The sequence below is a fragment of the Sorex fumeus genome, unplaced genomic scaffold (assembly GCF_029834395.1).
Source record: "Sorex fumeus unplaced genomic scaffold, SorFum_2.1 ptg000093l, whole genome shotgun sequence".
Classification (NCBI taxonomy): Eukaryota; Metazoa; Chordata; class Mammalia; order Eulipotyphla; family Soricidae; genus Sorex; species Sorex fumeus.
The window spans coordinates 10440511-10457917 of record NW_026606150.1 but is presented as its reverse complement, the minus strand read 5'-3'; the positions used below and the strand labels follow the sequence as shown (position 1 = coordinate 10457917).

General features: G+C 50.5%; 2 protein-coding genes across 2 annotated transcripts; both read right to left on the bottom strand.

Annotated features, from left to right (window-relative positions):
• Positions 1-1001: 1001 nt before the first annotated feature.
• LOC130039961 (interferon-induced transmembrane protein 3-like) lies at positions 1002-2491 on the bottom strand. Its single transcript, XM_056131961.1, has 2 exons — positions 2275-2491; positions 1002-1214 (listed from the first exon to the last, which is right to left on the bottom strand). The coding sequence occupies exons 1-2, from the start codon at positions 2464-2466 to the stop codon at positions 1059-1061; spliced, it is 348 nt and encodes a 115-aa protein (XP_055987936.1). The 5' UTR covers positions 2467-2491; the 3' UTR covers positions 1002-1058.
• A 2822-nt stretch (positions 2492-5313) lies between these two features.
• Positions 5314-6688, bottom strand: LOC130039888 (interferon-induced transmembrane protein 3-like). The gene is made up of 2 exons (XM_056131838.1): positions 6371-6688; positions 5314-5635 (listed from the first exon to the last, which is right to left on the bottom strand). The coding sequence occupies exons 1-2, from the start codon at positions 6650-6652 to the stop codon at positions 5444-5446; spliced, it is 474 nt and encodes a 157-aa protein (XP_055987813.1). The 5' UTR covers positions 6653-6688; the 3' UTR covers positions 5314-5443.
• Positions 6689-17407: the final 10719 nt, after the last annotated feature.

Sequence of the window (17407 nt, the reverse complement as noted above, 5' to 3'; positions counted from 1 at the left end):
AAGATGAAAGCTCACATGTGCATGCATGTCAGCGTACGTGACTACAATGTGTAATGCATGGGCACATCTGAGCAGTGTCCCCATACCCAGCCCAACAAGGAACTCTGGGAAACCAGTGTCACCAAGGCCTAGGGGCTCCTTCCCTAAGAAAATCCCAGCTCAGGCACGAGGCTATCACCAGCACTACAGGTGGCAGAAGGAGAGTCTTAAGGCCCCTACTCAGGTGCAGTTCATTTCTACCCCCCCAGGACTCCAGAAACCCTCCCCCAGACATCTTCTCTGGCAACCCTCTTAGGAAAAGGGGGTAGCTGGTCTCAAACAGCCCTGGAAATCATACAGTCTCATTTTTTTTTTGGCTTTTTGGGTCACACCTGGCGTTGCTCAGGGGTTATTCCTGGCTCTGCACTCAGGAATTACTCCTGGCGGTGCTCGGGGGACCCTATGGGATGCTGGGAATCGAACTCCGGTCATGCAAGGCAAACACCCTAAACACCCTACCCACTGTGCTATCGCTCCAACCCCACAGCCTCACTTCTAAGAGAGTCCTGGATATGAACACGGAGAGATGGGTGACACATTCTGCAAGAGGACTCCAGCTCAGGGCAGAAGTTCAGTTACCCACCACTTCCTGTCTTAAGCACACTTCCCACCACCCCAAGATTTAGTATTAGGAAGACACGTCCAATGTTGAACTCAATGCCCCATTCGGTGTCCACCTGTAACCGAGGATCACAGGAAGAATCTATGGGAAAGTGAATGATCCAGATGCTGCTCCCAGCAGGGCCCAGAAGCCAACCAGGCCCGACCCCACCCCCACCCCAGGGCAGTGGCACATAGCCCCGGCAGGTGGGTCAGTGTCAGGGAGGTGGGATACAGGGAACCCGCACCCCAAGGACCACCACAAAGTGTCACATATGAAAATCTTTATTAACATCAATGCAGAAACTGCTGATGAGGGGGTGGGCCACAGGCAGGTCCAGCCCACATAGCGGGAGGTGGTTATGAGGGGCCATCACGAGGCGACGAGATTCTAGCATCCTCCATCCCTCCGCATTCTTTCATACTACAAATTCCCTGCGGGTGGCTATCAAAGCAATGATGATGATTCCAATGAAGAAGAGGCCCACGATCAGGCTGCAGATGTTCAGGCATTTGGCAGTGGATGCATAGCTCCGGGCCCCAATCATGTCGCCCACCATCTTCCTGTCCCTAGACTGGGGAGAAGAGGGTGAGGGGGCTGTAGCAGCTCCTGCTGACCCAGGGGCTCTGCCTCAGTCCCCCTGCAGTCCTGCCACAGCACTTCCAGCTGAGAACATCAGGGCGCCCCTCCCTCACCCCACTCCCTGCAGCCTGAGCAGGACAGGGCTTGCTGCCCTCCTCTGGTCAGCTTCCTCCCCACAGACACTCAGGGCCTCTGGGAGGCACCAGGCTCTCCTCCCTCTGCTCTGGTCCAGGTAGCCTCACCCGTGCTCTCACAGGACAGATCCCTGCCACAGCACTCACTCACTCACTCACACACATACAGACATAGAGACATACACACATACATACACACACACAAACCAAAAACACATGCACACACACACACAAAGCATGCATACATGAACACACAACTACAAAGAGAACCAACCCATGTACACTTACAGACTTCCTGACACACACATTCACAATCACGTTCTTGTTCATTCACTTTACATGTACACACAAATACACATGCACACATATGAAGAGTTTCAAGCCCATGAGCATTCACTCCCTCATTCACACACTACTCCAACACAGACATTAATAAAGTCACTTATACTTACTCGCTCATTCACTCATACACACGCTCACTGACAAATCCACTCATGCACTTACACTCACTCAAACACAGTCCTCTACTCACACGCCCTTATCCACTCCCTTATCTACTTCCTTATCCACTCACCTATCCACTCCCTTATGCACTCACTTATCCACTCATGTATCTACTCCCTTACCCACTCACTTATCCACTCATGTATCTACTCCCTTATTCACTCATTTATCTACTCCCTTATCCACTCCCTTACCCACTCACTTATCTACTTTCTTATCCACTCAGTCACTCAAACACACAGACACTCATCCATTTACTCCCTCATGCAATCTCTCTCTCTCTCTCTCTCTCTCTCTCTCTCTCTCTCTCTCACACACACACACACACACACACACACACACACATCTCAGGCTCTGACTCAACCATCTACAGTCTCCATCTACTTTCAGGGATATGCTGCACCCACCACACACCTTCACGGAGTAGGTGAAAGCCATGAAGCCCAGGCAGCAGACATTCAAGAAGAGGGTGTTGAACAGAGACCAGACGACGTGGTCGACCACCGGGGGGACCTCAGGCTGGATGTTGATCACGGTGGAGGTCACAGGGGCTCCCCTATGCTGGGGCGCCCCCAGCATGGCCACCTCGTGCTCCTCTTTGATCATCTTTCTTTGTGGGGGAAGCAAGAGATTTCACAGAGAAGAGATCTTTGATGATGAGGAAGTGAGTGACACAGACCTGAACTGCTCTGTGCAGGATGAGGGTGGAGACAGGCCTTTCATCTCCCAGGAGGCCTCTGTCACCCTGGGCACTTCAGATTTAGCTCACTTAGATTTTACCGTGAGCTGGGCGGGGAAAAAGATGTCTAATATCCCCAGGCAGCCATGAAAGAGGAAGCTTTGATTTCCTCTTGCCAGCTGCTGTGAGCAGTCCCAATTTAGTGTCTTTATTCCACACTTTGTACATTTCTGCAAGATCCTGGACTATTCCTAAGAGAGGGAAGTTAGTAATTTCCCAAAATCGTAAATTCTGCCTTGGAATTATTGCCTAATTCTGGGCAATACCAAAGGCAAATGGTCAAATTAGTGACCCAAACGATCTAAACAACCAAGACACTCTGTACCATCCCTGCATTCTCTGTAATGTTCCTGTCACTTGATAAGTAACTCAAAGATCCAGTTTTCCTTTAAGAAATCCACAAAATGATCTATCTTTATCTTAGACCTATGCTAAGATCCTCAACTACCGGACAGTTTCCTTCTTTTCTGCTTACTTTCCAGTAGTTTTTATCTTTTTGTTTTTGTTTTGGGGCTGCACTCTGGATACTCAGAGTTTACGCCTGGCTTAATCTGCCTGGCCTCAGGGATGGGATGGCCTACTGACAGATGACCAACACTCCTAAGGAATGAAATGGATTCTTTAGGTAGTCAGGCAATTTTATTCAGGGCAAACAGCACTACACAGGGACAGATGAATGTGGTACATGGAAAAGGAGATGAGGGCAAGTGATGAAGGGGATGCAGAGAAGGTTACCAGAACTATGTCAACAGGCTGTCTAATCAATCCCATATGGCGATGGTACCCTGTTTCAAGCCTGGCCATCAGTAAATAATCAATTTGCATTAATCTTCACAAGACATCAGGTCCCCTGCCCAGCCCACTGCCACCATCTGGATTAGTACACCAGGGGCCATTGCCTCCCGCATCCTGGCACATTCATGGGTCACCTATCCAGATGACTAGGGGACTGAAGCATCGGAAACTCCAACAGGGGGGTGCTCAGGGTCAAAGTGGGTTCGGTCTTGTGTAAGGCAAGCACCCTACCCAGCCCCCTAAACTTTTTATTTTCTTTCTTTCTCAATCTGATGGGGTCCCTGGGTGACTTGTGTGAAGTGGGGGAGGAAAGAGGTGGCAGCCTCGAGAAGGGAATCTGCTGCTTTCTCTCTATCCAGGGAAAGGTTGAAGAGATCTCTGACTGATAAGAATGTGCTGTGAGCCTCGCTGCTTGCAAGAAAGAAAACTGTCCTAGACTTTATCCAGACCTTTTAGGTCCTTCATCTTTGCATCTCAGAAAAGAATTTTAGGACAAGAGTAGTGAAGTAAAAACAGGTTATATTTGGAAGCTCAAAAAAGGGGGGGGGGGGGAGGGGAAGGGGACAGAGAGAGAGAGAGAGAGAGAGAAAATGTACTCAAGTGGGAAAGAGGGGGGGCTGAAGCGATAGCACAGCGGGTAGGGTGTTTGCCTTGCACACCTTGCCTTGACCCGGGTTCAATCCCCAGTATCTCATATGGTCCCCTGAGCACCACTAGGAGTAACTCCTGAGTGCAGAACCAGGAGTAATCCCTATGCATCGCCGGGTGTGACCCAAAAAGCAAAAAAAAAAAAAAAAAGGGGGAAAGAGGGGCAGAGATAGTACAGCAGGTAGAGTTTGCCTTGCACACAGCTGACCTAGATTCAATTCCCAGCACCCCTATGGTCCACTAAGCCCACCAGGCATAATTCCTGAGTGCAGAATCAGGAGTTACCCCTGAGCACTGTGGGAAGTGACCAAAATAATTGAAGAGAGAAGAAGAGCGAGAGAGAGAGAATATGGGCTTCTCCAGAATAGAGAGCCCCAGTAAACATCCCAACATTAAGTGTCAAGGTATGAAAGTATACATCTCAAGAAGAGAAATGAGATTGACACACGTGCTTGGGCACCACGTGAGCTTGGCAGCAGTACATGGGCACAGGCAGCACGTGGGCTGGGGGAGCACATAACCACACTTTCTTCTCTCAAGTTGACTTTCACAGGGTTTCTTCTAAGCTGCACATCAAGCTTACAATGTGTACTGGCTTTTTTCCAATTTGGAAAAACCAGGATTCATGATTAAGCATGTATCTTTGTCTACCTATCTCCTTCCCTCTCTTTCCTGAATAAAATTACTCCACTATTGTTTCCTACTAAAATTATTTTTGCATATTTTTGGGGGGAGAGCCACACCAGGTATGCTTACAGTTGACTTATGGCTCTGTTCTCAGGTATCACTCCTGGTAGACAATATGGGGTGCCAGGAATTGAAGCAGAGGCAACTGCATACAAGGCAAGAGCCCAACCAGCTGTATCACAGATATTTTCTGTGAGGAAACATCTTTTGGACCCCAAAAGCCTGGTTCAGAGTTAAGACCGACTTTCCTTTCCTGCAAAGAGCAAGTGTTTGCTCCAACCTGAGTCCATGGCATCCCGGAGAAATCGGGAGTCAGCGACCCTTTCCCATGCTATGCAGAGCAAGGTTTAGGGTTGCCTTGTGGGCTGGTGGAAACTTGAGGTCTGTACCATGCAGGTGCTCACCACAGACTCTCAGCCACCTGGGAACTCTTCTCCTTCACTAGTGGGGGTCTGTCTCCCATCAGCAACAGAGCCAGGCCTCACCCCCTCTCCCCAGGGCAGTGGCACAGGGCCCCGGGAGGAGGGTCAGTGTCAGGGAGGTGGGATACAGAGAACCCGCACCCCAAGGACCACCACACAGCGTCACATATGAGAATCTTTATTGACATCAATGCTGAGGGCCTGTCTGCAGAAACTGCTGATGAGGGGGCGGGCCACAGGCAGGCCCAGCCCACAGAGCGGGAGGTGGGGCACATCAGATGGTGGGCAGATTCTAGAAGCCTCCACCTCTCTGCACACTTCGATAGTACATTTCGGAAAATATTATGGCAGCAAACACCACAGCGACGATGATTCCAATGTTGAGGAGGATGCCCAGGATCAGGGCGCTGATGTTCAGGCACTTGGCGGTGGACGCATAGCTCCGGGCCCCAATCATGTCGCCCACCATCTTCCTGTCCCTAGACTGGGGAGAAGGGGGTGAGGGGGCTGTAGCAGCTCCTGCTGACCCAGGGGCTCTGCCTCAGTCCCCCTGCACTTCCAGCTGCTTGAGCACATCAGGGCGCCCCTCCCCCACCCCACGCCCTGCAGCCTGAGCAGGACAGGGCTTGCTGCCCTCCTCTGGTCAGCCTCCTCTCCACAGACACTCAGGCATTCTGGGAGGCACCAGGCTCTCCTCCCTCTGCTCTGGTCCAGGTAGCCTCACCCATGCTCTCACAGGACAGATCCCTGCCACAGCACTCACATATCTACGCACACTGATGTGCACACAAATGTACACACACGTGCGCACGCCTGCACACACACATGCACATGTACATACGTGCATACACACACATGTACGTGCACGCACATACACGGAGATGTATATACTCCACCCCTGGCACACTGACACACACATACGCACATTCTCTCTGGACACTCACACTCTCAGTCACTCGTTCTCTTGCTCTCCCACTCACCCACTCAGTTACTCCCTCTTACTCTCTCTCTCATAAGGGCACTCCTCACTCATGCATCCATCTGCTCACTCATTCACACACACAGGCACTCTCACTCGCATTCTCTTACTCTCACACACTTCCTTTCTTGCTCACCCTTTTTCTCACGCTCACACTCACTCTCTTATGTTGGGGTTCCCCACCAAGTGCAGAATATAGGCTCTACATGCTTTTCTGGTGCCCACCCACCCACCACACACCTTCACAGCATATGCGAAAGCCACGAAGCCCAGACAGCAGACATTGAAGTAGAGGGTATTGAACAGGGACCAGACGATGTGGTCCGGCTCCGAGATCTCAGGCTGGATGCTGACCACGGTGGAGGTCACAGGCACTGAAGGCTGGGGTGCTCCGACTTCTCCTATCTCATACTCCTCCTTATTCATGGTATAGCTTGGGGGGGCGACGATAGGGGTTCCTGTGAGGAAGGGCCGAGAAGTGTGGCTCATGGTTCCACTGGAAGCAGCAGCTGTGCTTTGCATGGCCAAGTGCTGCTCCTGAGGTTTTGGGAAACCCTCCTCTCCGCCCCCTTTTCTTTCCTCTTAGTTTCGATTTCTCCAAATGGCTTTTCCTGGAATTTAAGGCTGAAAATTAACTGTGTCCATGGAGACCAATCACAGAGAATCAGGTTTCACTGGGTGGGGGTGTGCCCTGGACTGGGCAGTTTCCTGTTCCAGACAGCAAGTTCCCTCCTCAAGCAGGGGTGAGGGTGGGCCCCAGGAAGATCGGCAGCCTGGGGCAGCCCCTTTCCTGTTCAGGCCCCCCCAACCCCCACCCCACACTCAGCTGTGGGTGACCTTCTGGTCCATCCCTGTTCCACAGGGTCCAAGGGACTTTCCAGGTCAGAAGTCAGGACCCAGTGGTCTGGGCTGCCTGGCTCTAAGAGCAGCCCTGTGTGTCCAGGTTACAGGGGCTTCCTGACACCAGACGGGTGAGGCCTCTGGCTGCTGCTGCCAGGCTGGGCGGGCAGCCCCTGAGCAACTCTGGCTTCACCATGTACGAGATTCTTGGAATTTGGGAATAGCAGCACTGGGATACTTGGTAGGAAGTATCCCAACCCCACCGGCATGGTGGGATAATTCCCTTCACCCTCCATCTCTCTCTGACTGCACCCAGAGACAGGTATGCCCTACAGTGCCTGCTCTCAGCTGCCCCAGGTCTTCAGCACAGCCCCTCTGGGTGCAGGACTTACCCAAATCACAGGCTTTCTGAGGTGCAGGCCTGGCCTACATCATACGCACTCAGACTCCCATCACTAACTCTCACTCACTCTCACTCACACTCACTCACATTTACCCACTCCCTCTCACTCTGTCATTCAATCACATCCACTCACCGTCACTCTCACTTATACTCATCATTGTGAGTTTACTACAGGGCCCTGACGTTCTGTCTTTCTTGCCACTTGCGTTCGGTGGTCTCCACTTCCCCCACCCTGGGGCGGTCCACGGCGATGGGTCGGTAAAGGAAGGAAGAGGGCCAGGCTGGTCGGGTATCAGTTGCATTTTATTCCTATGTCCTCTCCAGTCTCCTCTGATACCCCTCTGATTGCCCTCTGCTTCTCTTCTCTTCTCTCTCTCTCTCTCTCTCTCTCTCTCTCTCTCTCTCTCTCTCGTGCCCTTCATCTTCATTCCCTTCTTGCTTCCCCTTCACTCTCCTCCCGGCCCCTGAATCTGACTCTGCCCCCGCTGCTCTTACAGTCTTAGTTTATATAGCAATCACATAGGGTGGTGATACAAAGGTGGGTTGAATATTAACAAATCGACAAAAAGAGGTAAGACCACTCCTCCAGGAGATTAACTCAAGGACAAAATCTCATCTGAGGAGATTACTCCAGATTACTAGGAGATCTGCTGAAGACTGGGATCCCAACGAGGGTATGTCGTTTTCTTCTTTCCTTAGCTAGTAATCCACCTACATAGTTGTTGTAAATCTACTTCTAATATTTCTAGCAATGTCATTCTGTATGAGCACAGTAAAAGATATAAACTTAAGGTTTGATTCTTCTTGAGGACATCTCACTATATATTCCAGACCTCAGGCCAGATGAGTCTTCCTAACCCCAGCAGGGTTCTAATCTCATCCTTACTTTTGGATCATGACAGCATTTGTCCATGATCATGCCCTCAACTTGTAGTTGAGTATTGTGGCACTTTGTCCTGGCCCATTTTGATGCCAGGGTAGCTCACAGCTTGCCCTGGGTCCATTCAGTCCCTCATCGGGACCCTGCTTTTGGGGTGGTAGGAACTAAGGGCAACTGAGTCAAGAAAGCAGATGCCCAGGAGTAAATATTATTTGGAGTCAATCAACTCCCAAGTTACAAAGCATAATATTCACTGTCTTCCTGTGTCCAAACAGAAAGGAAATTGCTTTAAGACATAACTTACAATACAAGTTCAGTGTTCTTAGAGGAATCTGATCTTACAACAAACAGAATCTGATTAGGGAGAAAAGGTGATTAACTGGTTGGGGAAGAGAGCACAGAGAAAAGTTTACAGATAAACACAGAGAAATGGGAGTGACTCGGGAGCACTGTGATGGGTGTAACCCGATAAACCTAAGCTCCCTGTGGCAGGGAGAAAGGACAAACCAATGTTATCCTACAACCGTCATACTCACTCACACTCAGTCACACTCACTCTGTCACTCTCACTCATTCACTCACCTTATCACACTCACTCACACTCAGTCACTCTCACTCACTCACCCTGTCACTCTCATTCACTCACACTCACTCACCTTGTCACTCTCACTCATTCACTCATACTCTCTGTCACTGTCACTCACACTCACCCTGTCACACTCACTCACTCTGTCACTCTTACTCATTTACTCACACTCACTCACCCTGTCATTCTCACTCACACTCATCCTGTCACACGTATTCATCCTGTCACTCTCACTCATTGTCACACTCACTCTGTCTCTCTCACTCACATTCACCCTGTCACACCCACCCTGTCACTCTTACTCATTTACTCACATTCACTCACCCTGTCATTCTCACTCACACCTCATCACTCTCACTCACGATCATCCTGTCATGCTCACTTACCATGTCACACTCACTCACTCACTCACCGTGTCTGTTGGATAACATTGGGTTGTCCTTGCTCCTCCCTCAGGGAACTTAGGTTTATTGAGCTACTCCCACAACAGTGCCCCTGATGCACACCCAATTCCAGCAAGCACTAATAATCCTATATTGCTTTTCTCTTTCCCTGTATCATTTGCACGGCTTAGCAATGTTCTTTTTGTATAGACACAGGAAGACAGTTGATGATATGCTTTTGTAACATGAGAGTTAACTGACTCCAAATAATATTTACTCCTGGTCATCCATCATATTTATTTGACTTGAGCCTCAGTTGCCTTTACTTCCTAACACCCCCAAAAGGAGGGTCCCAACAAAGGGACTGGATGGACTCGGGGCAAGCTGTAAGCTACCCTGGCCTTTAAAGGGGACAAGCTAAGTACCATAAGAAGTACAATAAGTTAAGAACATGGTCATGGACTGTGAGTTCACAGTAAAATACAGGGGCTGCTACTGCTCCAATGCATGTGCATTCGGTGGCCCAGAGCCACCTCCCCCACTCCCCAGGCCTCCCCAGCAGAGAGACAGAGAGACAGGGAGACGGGCACCACTGCCTGATGGTGAAAATGGCCCGTTTAATGAAGAGCTGCTAGTATACTTAAAGAACATCTGAGGGGGCTTGAGGTATGGACATAGGCATGATTGATCATTCACATAGGGAAGACATCTGGAAGTTTACATAGATCATTTACACCGATAAAACGTAGAAAATTCTCTTTTGGGGAGATTAAAGAAGGAGACATTCTGTCTCCCAGGTACATCTACATTGCTTTTATTTTTCCCTCTAGTTGTATATGTATCAATACTTGAGTTTGGATAAACACAGTAAGAGAAAAAGATCCCAAAACTTCTCTGGGCTCTGAGAGCAAATGAGGCTTTTTTCATAAATCTCAGACTAAGTTCTCAGGCCAGTTCAAACTCCCCATTGGGAGTCCTGTCTCTTAAGTTATAACAGCTTGCATCAAGATCATGCATTTATGCTTTCTAGAATGTACCATTTCAATGCCGGGGTAGATTTGCCACTTGCCCCCGGCCCATCCCAAGTCCCACAACGGGACCTCCGTTTTGGGGTATTAGGACTATAGCAGCTGAAGCCTGAGTCAAGTAATTATGACCAATACACTCTGGATGGAATCCCACCCTTGAGCCTTGATTACTCCTAGTAATCTGGAGTGCTGAACCCTCAGATGAGGTTTTGTCCTTGAGTTAATCTCCTAGAACTTCCCCTGAAGGAGTGGCTTTTCCTCTGTTTGTTGTTATGACAATGTTCAACCCCACCTATGTGTACCCCCACCCTTCAGGATTTCTGTATAACTACTGTAAGTGGAAAGAGGGGACTAGATGTGGGAAATGGCGAGGATTAGGATGACAGAACTGTGATGACCGGGACTATGACGACCAAAACTAAGACTATGATTGTGCTATAAGGGGAGAGATTGTGCTATAAGGGGAGAGATCAGACTACACTACACTGGGAAGGCGAGAGAAATAAACTGACTACCAACAAGCCCGGGGCCCTGTTTCTCCTTCCCCAGTCCTTCATCCCTCCGTTGCCGTGGGCCGGCCAGGGGAATGGCTCTCAGCCACCGAATGCTCTAGTCCTGCCTGTCCAGGCTTTTATCTTGAAACTCATGCTTCACCCTCACTCACACTCACTCACCCTATCACTAAATCTCACTAATTCACTCACTCTCACACAGAACACTCATGGGAGGCTCATCCCAGCTTCTCACCCAGGCACCATTTTGTGTCTTGCCCCAGGAGAAGCCCCACCCACCACAAACATTTACGGAATAGGTGAAAGCCACGAAACCCAGACACCAGAAGTTCATGAAGAAGGCAGTGAACATGGAGGACCAGATGACATAACTGGGCCTTCAAGACTAATAGAGTCTGCCAGGACGACCAGCCTCCAGGGCTGCTATCAAGCTGTGTCTGAAGTCCACTTGTTCTTCATGACATGGAAGCTATGGGCTCAGGCCAGAGCCGGGACTTGCTCTCCCTCCACCTGAGTTCTAGGGAGTCCAGGCCTCAGGCTGAAGCAAGAAATTGCTCTCTGCAGAAAACGGAAGTTAGTCCTGATCTCCACCAGGTCTCACAGGTTTGCTGCCTTCCTTTGCAGAAGCAAGTTCAGGAAGAATAGTGAAGTGAAATCGTTTCATTTATTAAATGTGAGGAGGGAGCAAGAGTGATGCATTCAAGAGAGGACTCTGGCTTCTCCGGAGGGGAGAAAGCCCCCCAGTCAGGAAAAAAAGGAACCACACACCCCGAGTCCAGAATGGGGTGGGTATTGTCTTTGTGAATTTGGTCTTAGAACATTTTCCCTCCAAATCTCTCTCATTCAAGATTCTCAATGTGGATAAAAGTCTGCTGCTAGAGTGTTGTCAAGGAAAAAATAATTTTTAATTTTCAGGGTCTTCCTTCCAGCTTTATTTTGTTTTGGTTTGGGGCCACACCCAGGGAAGTTCATATGAAGTGCCTGGGATGGAACCAGGTCTGTGTGTGTGTTTGTGTGTGTGTGTGGGGGGGGGCAGGGGTTGGCAAGTGCCCTATCTTTCCAGCCCTTACTTCCTGTTCTTATCACAGCCTTTTGTCTCTATGGCAGGTTCCCTCTCCGGAGGGGTCCAGCCTTCTCTGGGTAGGTGCTGGCTCCAGGTGGTCTTATTGACTTCAGTTTCTGTACCCACAATCTCTTCTTGAATTTGTTGCTTCCTGAGAGGCTCATTGCCAGGGCCCCCATCTACCTGCCTGCTCTGGGCAGGCTGGGCTTGCTCTGGATCTGCGGGTCTGCAGGAGCCCTTGGTCCTCCTTGACTTTAGGTCTGGTTCCATTGCAGATGGGAGAAGGGGCTCCACTGGGGAAGCAGCTCCGGTGGCCGTAGGTCACCCTACTCGTGGCTGTCTAGCTGAGTGTTGGCGTGACTCGGGTGAAGTGGGGAGGGAGGAAAGTAGACTCAAGAAAAGAGCTTCCACCTGTGTGTTCAATGCACTCTGGCCACCTGGAACGGTGCCTGGAGGGTCAGGATGGGAAAGTCAGACTCAAGAACTTATGTGGTGTGGACAGCATGGGACACCAGCATTTCATCAGCACCCCGAGGAGCTGGAAGGATAGTACCTCAGGTAGAATACTTGCCTTGTTATCAAAAATCTGGGTTTTGGAAGTCTCCAGAACGCTCCAGGAAAGATCCCTGAAAGCAGAGCTAGGAAAGCCCTGTACTAATGATAGCCCTTTTCCAGTCTCATTCTGACCTTCAGATTCTTTGGTAGCTCCTCCTTTTCTGAGAAGTCCACCCTCCTCTGGGTGGGCCTAGGATTTCTCCATCTGGGTGTGGTTTCATTTTCTACCTCCAAAGCCCTCAGGATTTGCATCTTGGAGCTCAGCTGTCTTCATGCTTTTGGGCTACTTGCGTGCTAGGTTTGGGCTACAGACTACAAGAACAACGCACAAACTGGCTCCCACCACTAGAGTTCATGGGGAGAGTGGACTCAGGCCAGAGCCAGGACTTGCTCTCAGCAGAGAAGGGACAGTCTGCCCCAAAAGAAGTGATCTGCCTTAATGCGCATGGAAAAACCCTGGTCTGCTTGCCATGAATCTGTCAGGAAGAACAGTCCATCATAAGCCAACTCTCTCCTCTAGTCTAACTCTGTTCTGAACTCCCAGTAACTGTTGTTCACACCTTGCCAATTCCAAGGATTTTGTCAGTGAAAAACAGTGGATCCTCTCCCCTCACCTTCCTGCCTAATGAGACCCCCGTCAGTCCCCAAGAAAGAGAATAAACTCCTCAAAATACTGGGCAGATGCCACTGAAGCCCACTGTATCCTCACCAGCATCCTCCCTGAGAAGCTCGACGTCTGTCTCACTATTTGGAAAATCCTATCAGTGACCTCTCAAGCCCCTTAAGATCCAGGTCTAAGTAACACCCCTTTAACCTCTATCAGATTTTTCAAGAAACATTATTACTTCTCAAAGAAAAGAATTTCTGGAGAAGACAAATAATGAAATAAGATGGTTTTATTTAGAGAAATATGAGGGGAGGAGAGGGAGAGTGGGAGTGAGAGGGAGGAGAAAAGAGAGAGAGACAGAGACAGAGACAGAGAGACAGAGACAGAGAAACAGACAGACAGAAACAGAGAGACAGAGAGACAGAGACAGACAGAGAACATGCATGAACTGCTCCAGACGGGCTCTGGGCATGCGGTGCTGGACATTGAACTGGATCAACCATGGCAAAGCAAGTGCCCTTCAGCTGTATTATTGCTCTGGCCTCATCTTGAGGGTCTTTTTCATACTCTTATCACAGTCTTTAGTTTTTTCAAGTGTGTGTGTGTGTGTGTGTGTGTGTGTGTGTGTGTGTGAAGCAAGACCATTTTTATTGAATGAAATTTACTTAGACTTGAGGAGAGAGAAAGAAAGGAAATATATGCTCAAGGGAGAGAGCGTTCACCCTTTTCTGGTGGTGCCTCATGTTCTCCAACGCCAACATTCTCAGTAGTCGTGGCTTGGCAGTGTCAGAGATGGTGACTAGGCAGTTTTAGTCACATTTGTTTCTTTGTTGGGGCCACCCCTGCACTCCTCAGGGCTTACTCCTGGCTCTGCATGCCAGTATCCCTCCTAGTGGTGCTCAGGGGACCATTTGTGGTGCTAGGGATAAATGGGGTCAGCCATATGCAAGGTTATGGGTCAGCCCAGGGGGCTCAAGGTTGAGGGGCAACTTGAAACAGCTGGTGAGTGTCTGCAGACACAACTCCTAACTCTTGGGACTCACACAAAGACCCTCATTTGACAGGCTCTGGAGTGAGCCAACTCTCTCATCAGGCAGAAAGAGGAGCTGGTACCGAGCTAACCGCGCGTTTCTCCCCCATGCTACACCTCCTTTCCATCCCTGTCAACCTGCCCTAAGACACAGGTCTCTTTAGAAACCCGTGTTCCTCGCCCAGGAGCACTTCAATAGCCTCTTCAGCCTGACTCTCCTCTGGCTCTCTGTTTCTTCCTTTCTGCAAGCCTATCCCCAGACCTTTCACAGGCCAGCGCCCTTCCCACTGGACTATTGCTCTGACTCCTGATCACATTTTGGTTTTATTGCTAAAAGAAACCCTTGTCACTAGAGGGTCCGTCCGTGTCTGTGTGCCTGCAACAGTTAATGCTCATCACCCTCTTGGCTCCAGGCCCATGCAAGTAATGATTCAGTGTCAGAGTTATGAAGGTCAGACATTCCTTCTCTTCACATCTCTGTCCACTTCCTCTGTTGGCTGGGAGGCAGGGGTGTGTCAGTCCCCGACTGAAGCTGCTTCTTCCAGACCTCCCACCCCCCCCCCCATCCATCACCTCCCGCAACCCCCTACCCCCAACCCCGGGCCAGAACTGGGCAGCTACTGGCTGGCCTTTCACAGGGCAGGGGAGGAGGATCCCGAACAATTTCAGCATTGGGATCAAGCCCGCTGCCTTCACTGGCTCTTCCTCCTCCCTCAGATGCTCCAGCCTGCCCCTGGAGCAGGCCCCTTCCTGTGGAATCTCAGCGAACTGGCTCCATGTCCTGAACTGGGTGGCGCCTGCCGGGACTTGACAACCAAATTGATGCCTGGAACTTGGGGTTGGGTTGGGTTGTTTTTTTCTTTCTCTCTTTTATTTATTTATTTTTGAGGACACACCCAGTGATGCTCAGAGATTATTCCTGGTTCTGCACTTAGAAATAATTCCTGGAAGTGCTCAGGGCCCATATGAGATGCTGGGTATTGAACTCAGGTTGTCCACATGCAAGGCCAGCACCCGGCCCACTGTGCTATTGCTCCTGCTCCAATGCTGGGAACTCTGGACTGGAGGGTGAGACTGTATTTTCCTGCATCTGACATGTGCACTTTCTCTTTTTTTTCTTGCTTTTTGTGTGACACCCGGTAGCAGTTTCCCACTCTCTTACCCATCCTTAATCTGGATTGACCTTCAAGTATCAGTATGAACCTTCTCTTTGCCCTATGTGTAACTGACCACAAGAATGTGGGATTACGTTAATCTGTAGAGCCTACGTGTCCAGCTCCATATCTTCCTCTGATATTTTTAATCGTAACAACATAGCTTTGACAGCGTAGCTTTGATAAGACAATGTATACCCTGATGTTCCTTTGACAAATGCTCATCCTATAACTGTTTGTACTCTTGCTAGTGAGTCTTTGTGATGAAGTCATTAGGATGTAACAAACAAAAAAATAGAATAAAAGGAGGCCTCTGGCAGACGCTCCTCTCCTCGGGCCAGAATAAGTCTTGGCCCTCTGTGCTCTTTCCATTCCTCTCCCGTGCTTTATCTCCGTGCCTCCGACCGAAAGAATATTCATGCAGCACTCCTGAAATTCTTCTCTGTGAGGAAAAGGTGACCAATCGAAAAAGCCTGGGTAAGGTCTAGGACCGACCTTCCCACAAAAAGTAATTCCTGGCTCCAGTCTGAGTACGGCTCCCTGAGAAATCAGGTGTCAGGGATCACTTCCCAGATTCTCTGAGAAGAGGCAGAGTGAGTGGACTCAGGCGCAGCATGCCAGGGCCTGAGGCGGGTGAGCATGTGGCCCTCGGGTTCCCCAGCAACGCTGTGAGAGGAGAGGGATGTGGCAGACGCTCCTCCCAGGCTGCAGCCTCTCCCCTGCCTGCTTATAAGTCATCTGCATCGTTAGAACTTTGCTTTCCTGTGAAGAGCTATTCCTTGCCCCAGCCTGAGTTCCCAGCTCCCAGAGAACGGTGCGGGAGTCATTCCCATCCATTCCCACCGGGCAGAAGGAGGGGGCTCGGCAGGTGTGTCCCTGCAGTGCTCAGAGCTTAGTCTCAGTCCTCGGTTCCCTGGGCACACCGGTGACTGAGGGCTGTGGAGACAGACGCCCCTCACGGGCGGCCACCTCCCCGTAAATTTGTTTTCTGGTACGTGAACAAAAGTTAGGACCGCTCAGGAACCTGGGGTGCCTGTGCTCCGGCCCGGCCCAATCCTCTAACCCTGCTGGGCCTCCACTCAGAGCTAAGATGCGGGTTGACACAGGGCAGCCACGGGGGTCCAGGCTCCAGCAGGCGGCTGCGAGTCTCCCAGTGAGTCTGTGCAGACCCTGACCTCCCCCTGCAACTACACATGGGCCTGCAGCGCCCCCTGGCGGCATCCCCGTCACGATGCCGAACCACGCGACGGAGAGTGGGCAGGAGCCAAGGCCAGGAGTGGCCAGGAAGAGTCACTAGACCCCACAGGAGCCGGGGCACCCCAGGAGAGGCACTCAGCCCACACCACGCATTGAGCTGTCCAGTTCTGATTCTGATCTGCCCATAATTTTCTGGCAGCCTTAGGGAGAGCAGAAAAGCCACCAATCCCTCTAGGAGGCCAGAGGACAGGATCATTCTGGGTCTGTGAACTGGACAGGAGCAGGACAGCCGGGTGACCGGCTGCACCTTCTCAACAATTGTGCTTCAGCCAAATTTGTACTGCCACCCTGGCAAGCTGGGACAAACTCACCTCATCAGGCTGCTCGTGTACTGTGGACCGGTGCTGACCTTTGCCCCCTCCCAGGGTCTGACTTTAGCAGACCCTGGGTCCTGAAAGGTCAGGCTATATCACAGTTCCCCTTAGTGTCCTTTCTCGGGGCTGCTGGTGATACATGCCCAGACACGCAGGAAGTCCTCTTTGCTGCCAATCCTGCATGAGGTGGCACCCCCATAGCCTGATGTGAGCTTGGCCCCTGCTCCAGTGAACAAGGCCCTCACGTGGCCTAGGCACAGAACCAGAGGGTGGATTTCAGCGGTGTGAGTACTGAGGGGTGGCACTGCAACTCTGAAGCTGAGCCAGGGCTCAGGAACCAGAACAGGAGTCCCAGGAGAAAGTTTAAAAGAATTGAGTTTTAAGTGAAAACACAGCTTAGAAAAATCAGCACTTGGCAGCCTCTGTTATAAAAGGGGAATGTGAGACAGTGGCGCCTACAGCTGTCCAGAGTGATAGTGCAACAAGAGGAGCAATTCCTGACAGCCCATATGGTCCCCTGTGCCCACCAGGAGTGATTCCTTCCCACAGACCCAGGAATAAGCTTTCAGCACCCCTGGGTATGGCCTGAAACCCAAAAATAAATAAATGGAGACAGGAAGCTACAGTTTATCTCTCATGAACATATCACCTCAACACAATATGAG

Excerpts from the sequence above, each read along its gene's own strand:
- LOC130039888 (XM_056131838.1), bottom strand. The coding sequence starts at position 6,652 with ATGCAAAGCACAGCTGCTGCTTCCAGTGGAACCATGAGCCACACTTCT. Across the intron at positions 5,636-6,370 it reads CTTTCGCATATGCTGTGAAG|TCTAGGGACAGGAAGATGGT; the intron begins GTGTGTGGTGGG and ends CCTTCTCCCCAG.
- LOC130039961 (XM_056131961.1), bottom strand. The coding sequence starts at position 2,466 with ATGATCAAAGAGGAGCACGAGGTGGCCATGCTGGGGGCGCCCCAGCAT. Across the intron at positions 1,215-2,274 it reads CTTTCACCTACTCCGTGAAG|TCTAGGGACAGGAAGATGGT; the intron begins GTGTGTGGTGGG and ends TCTTCTCCCCAG.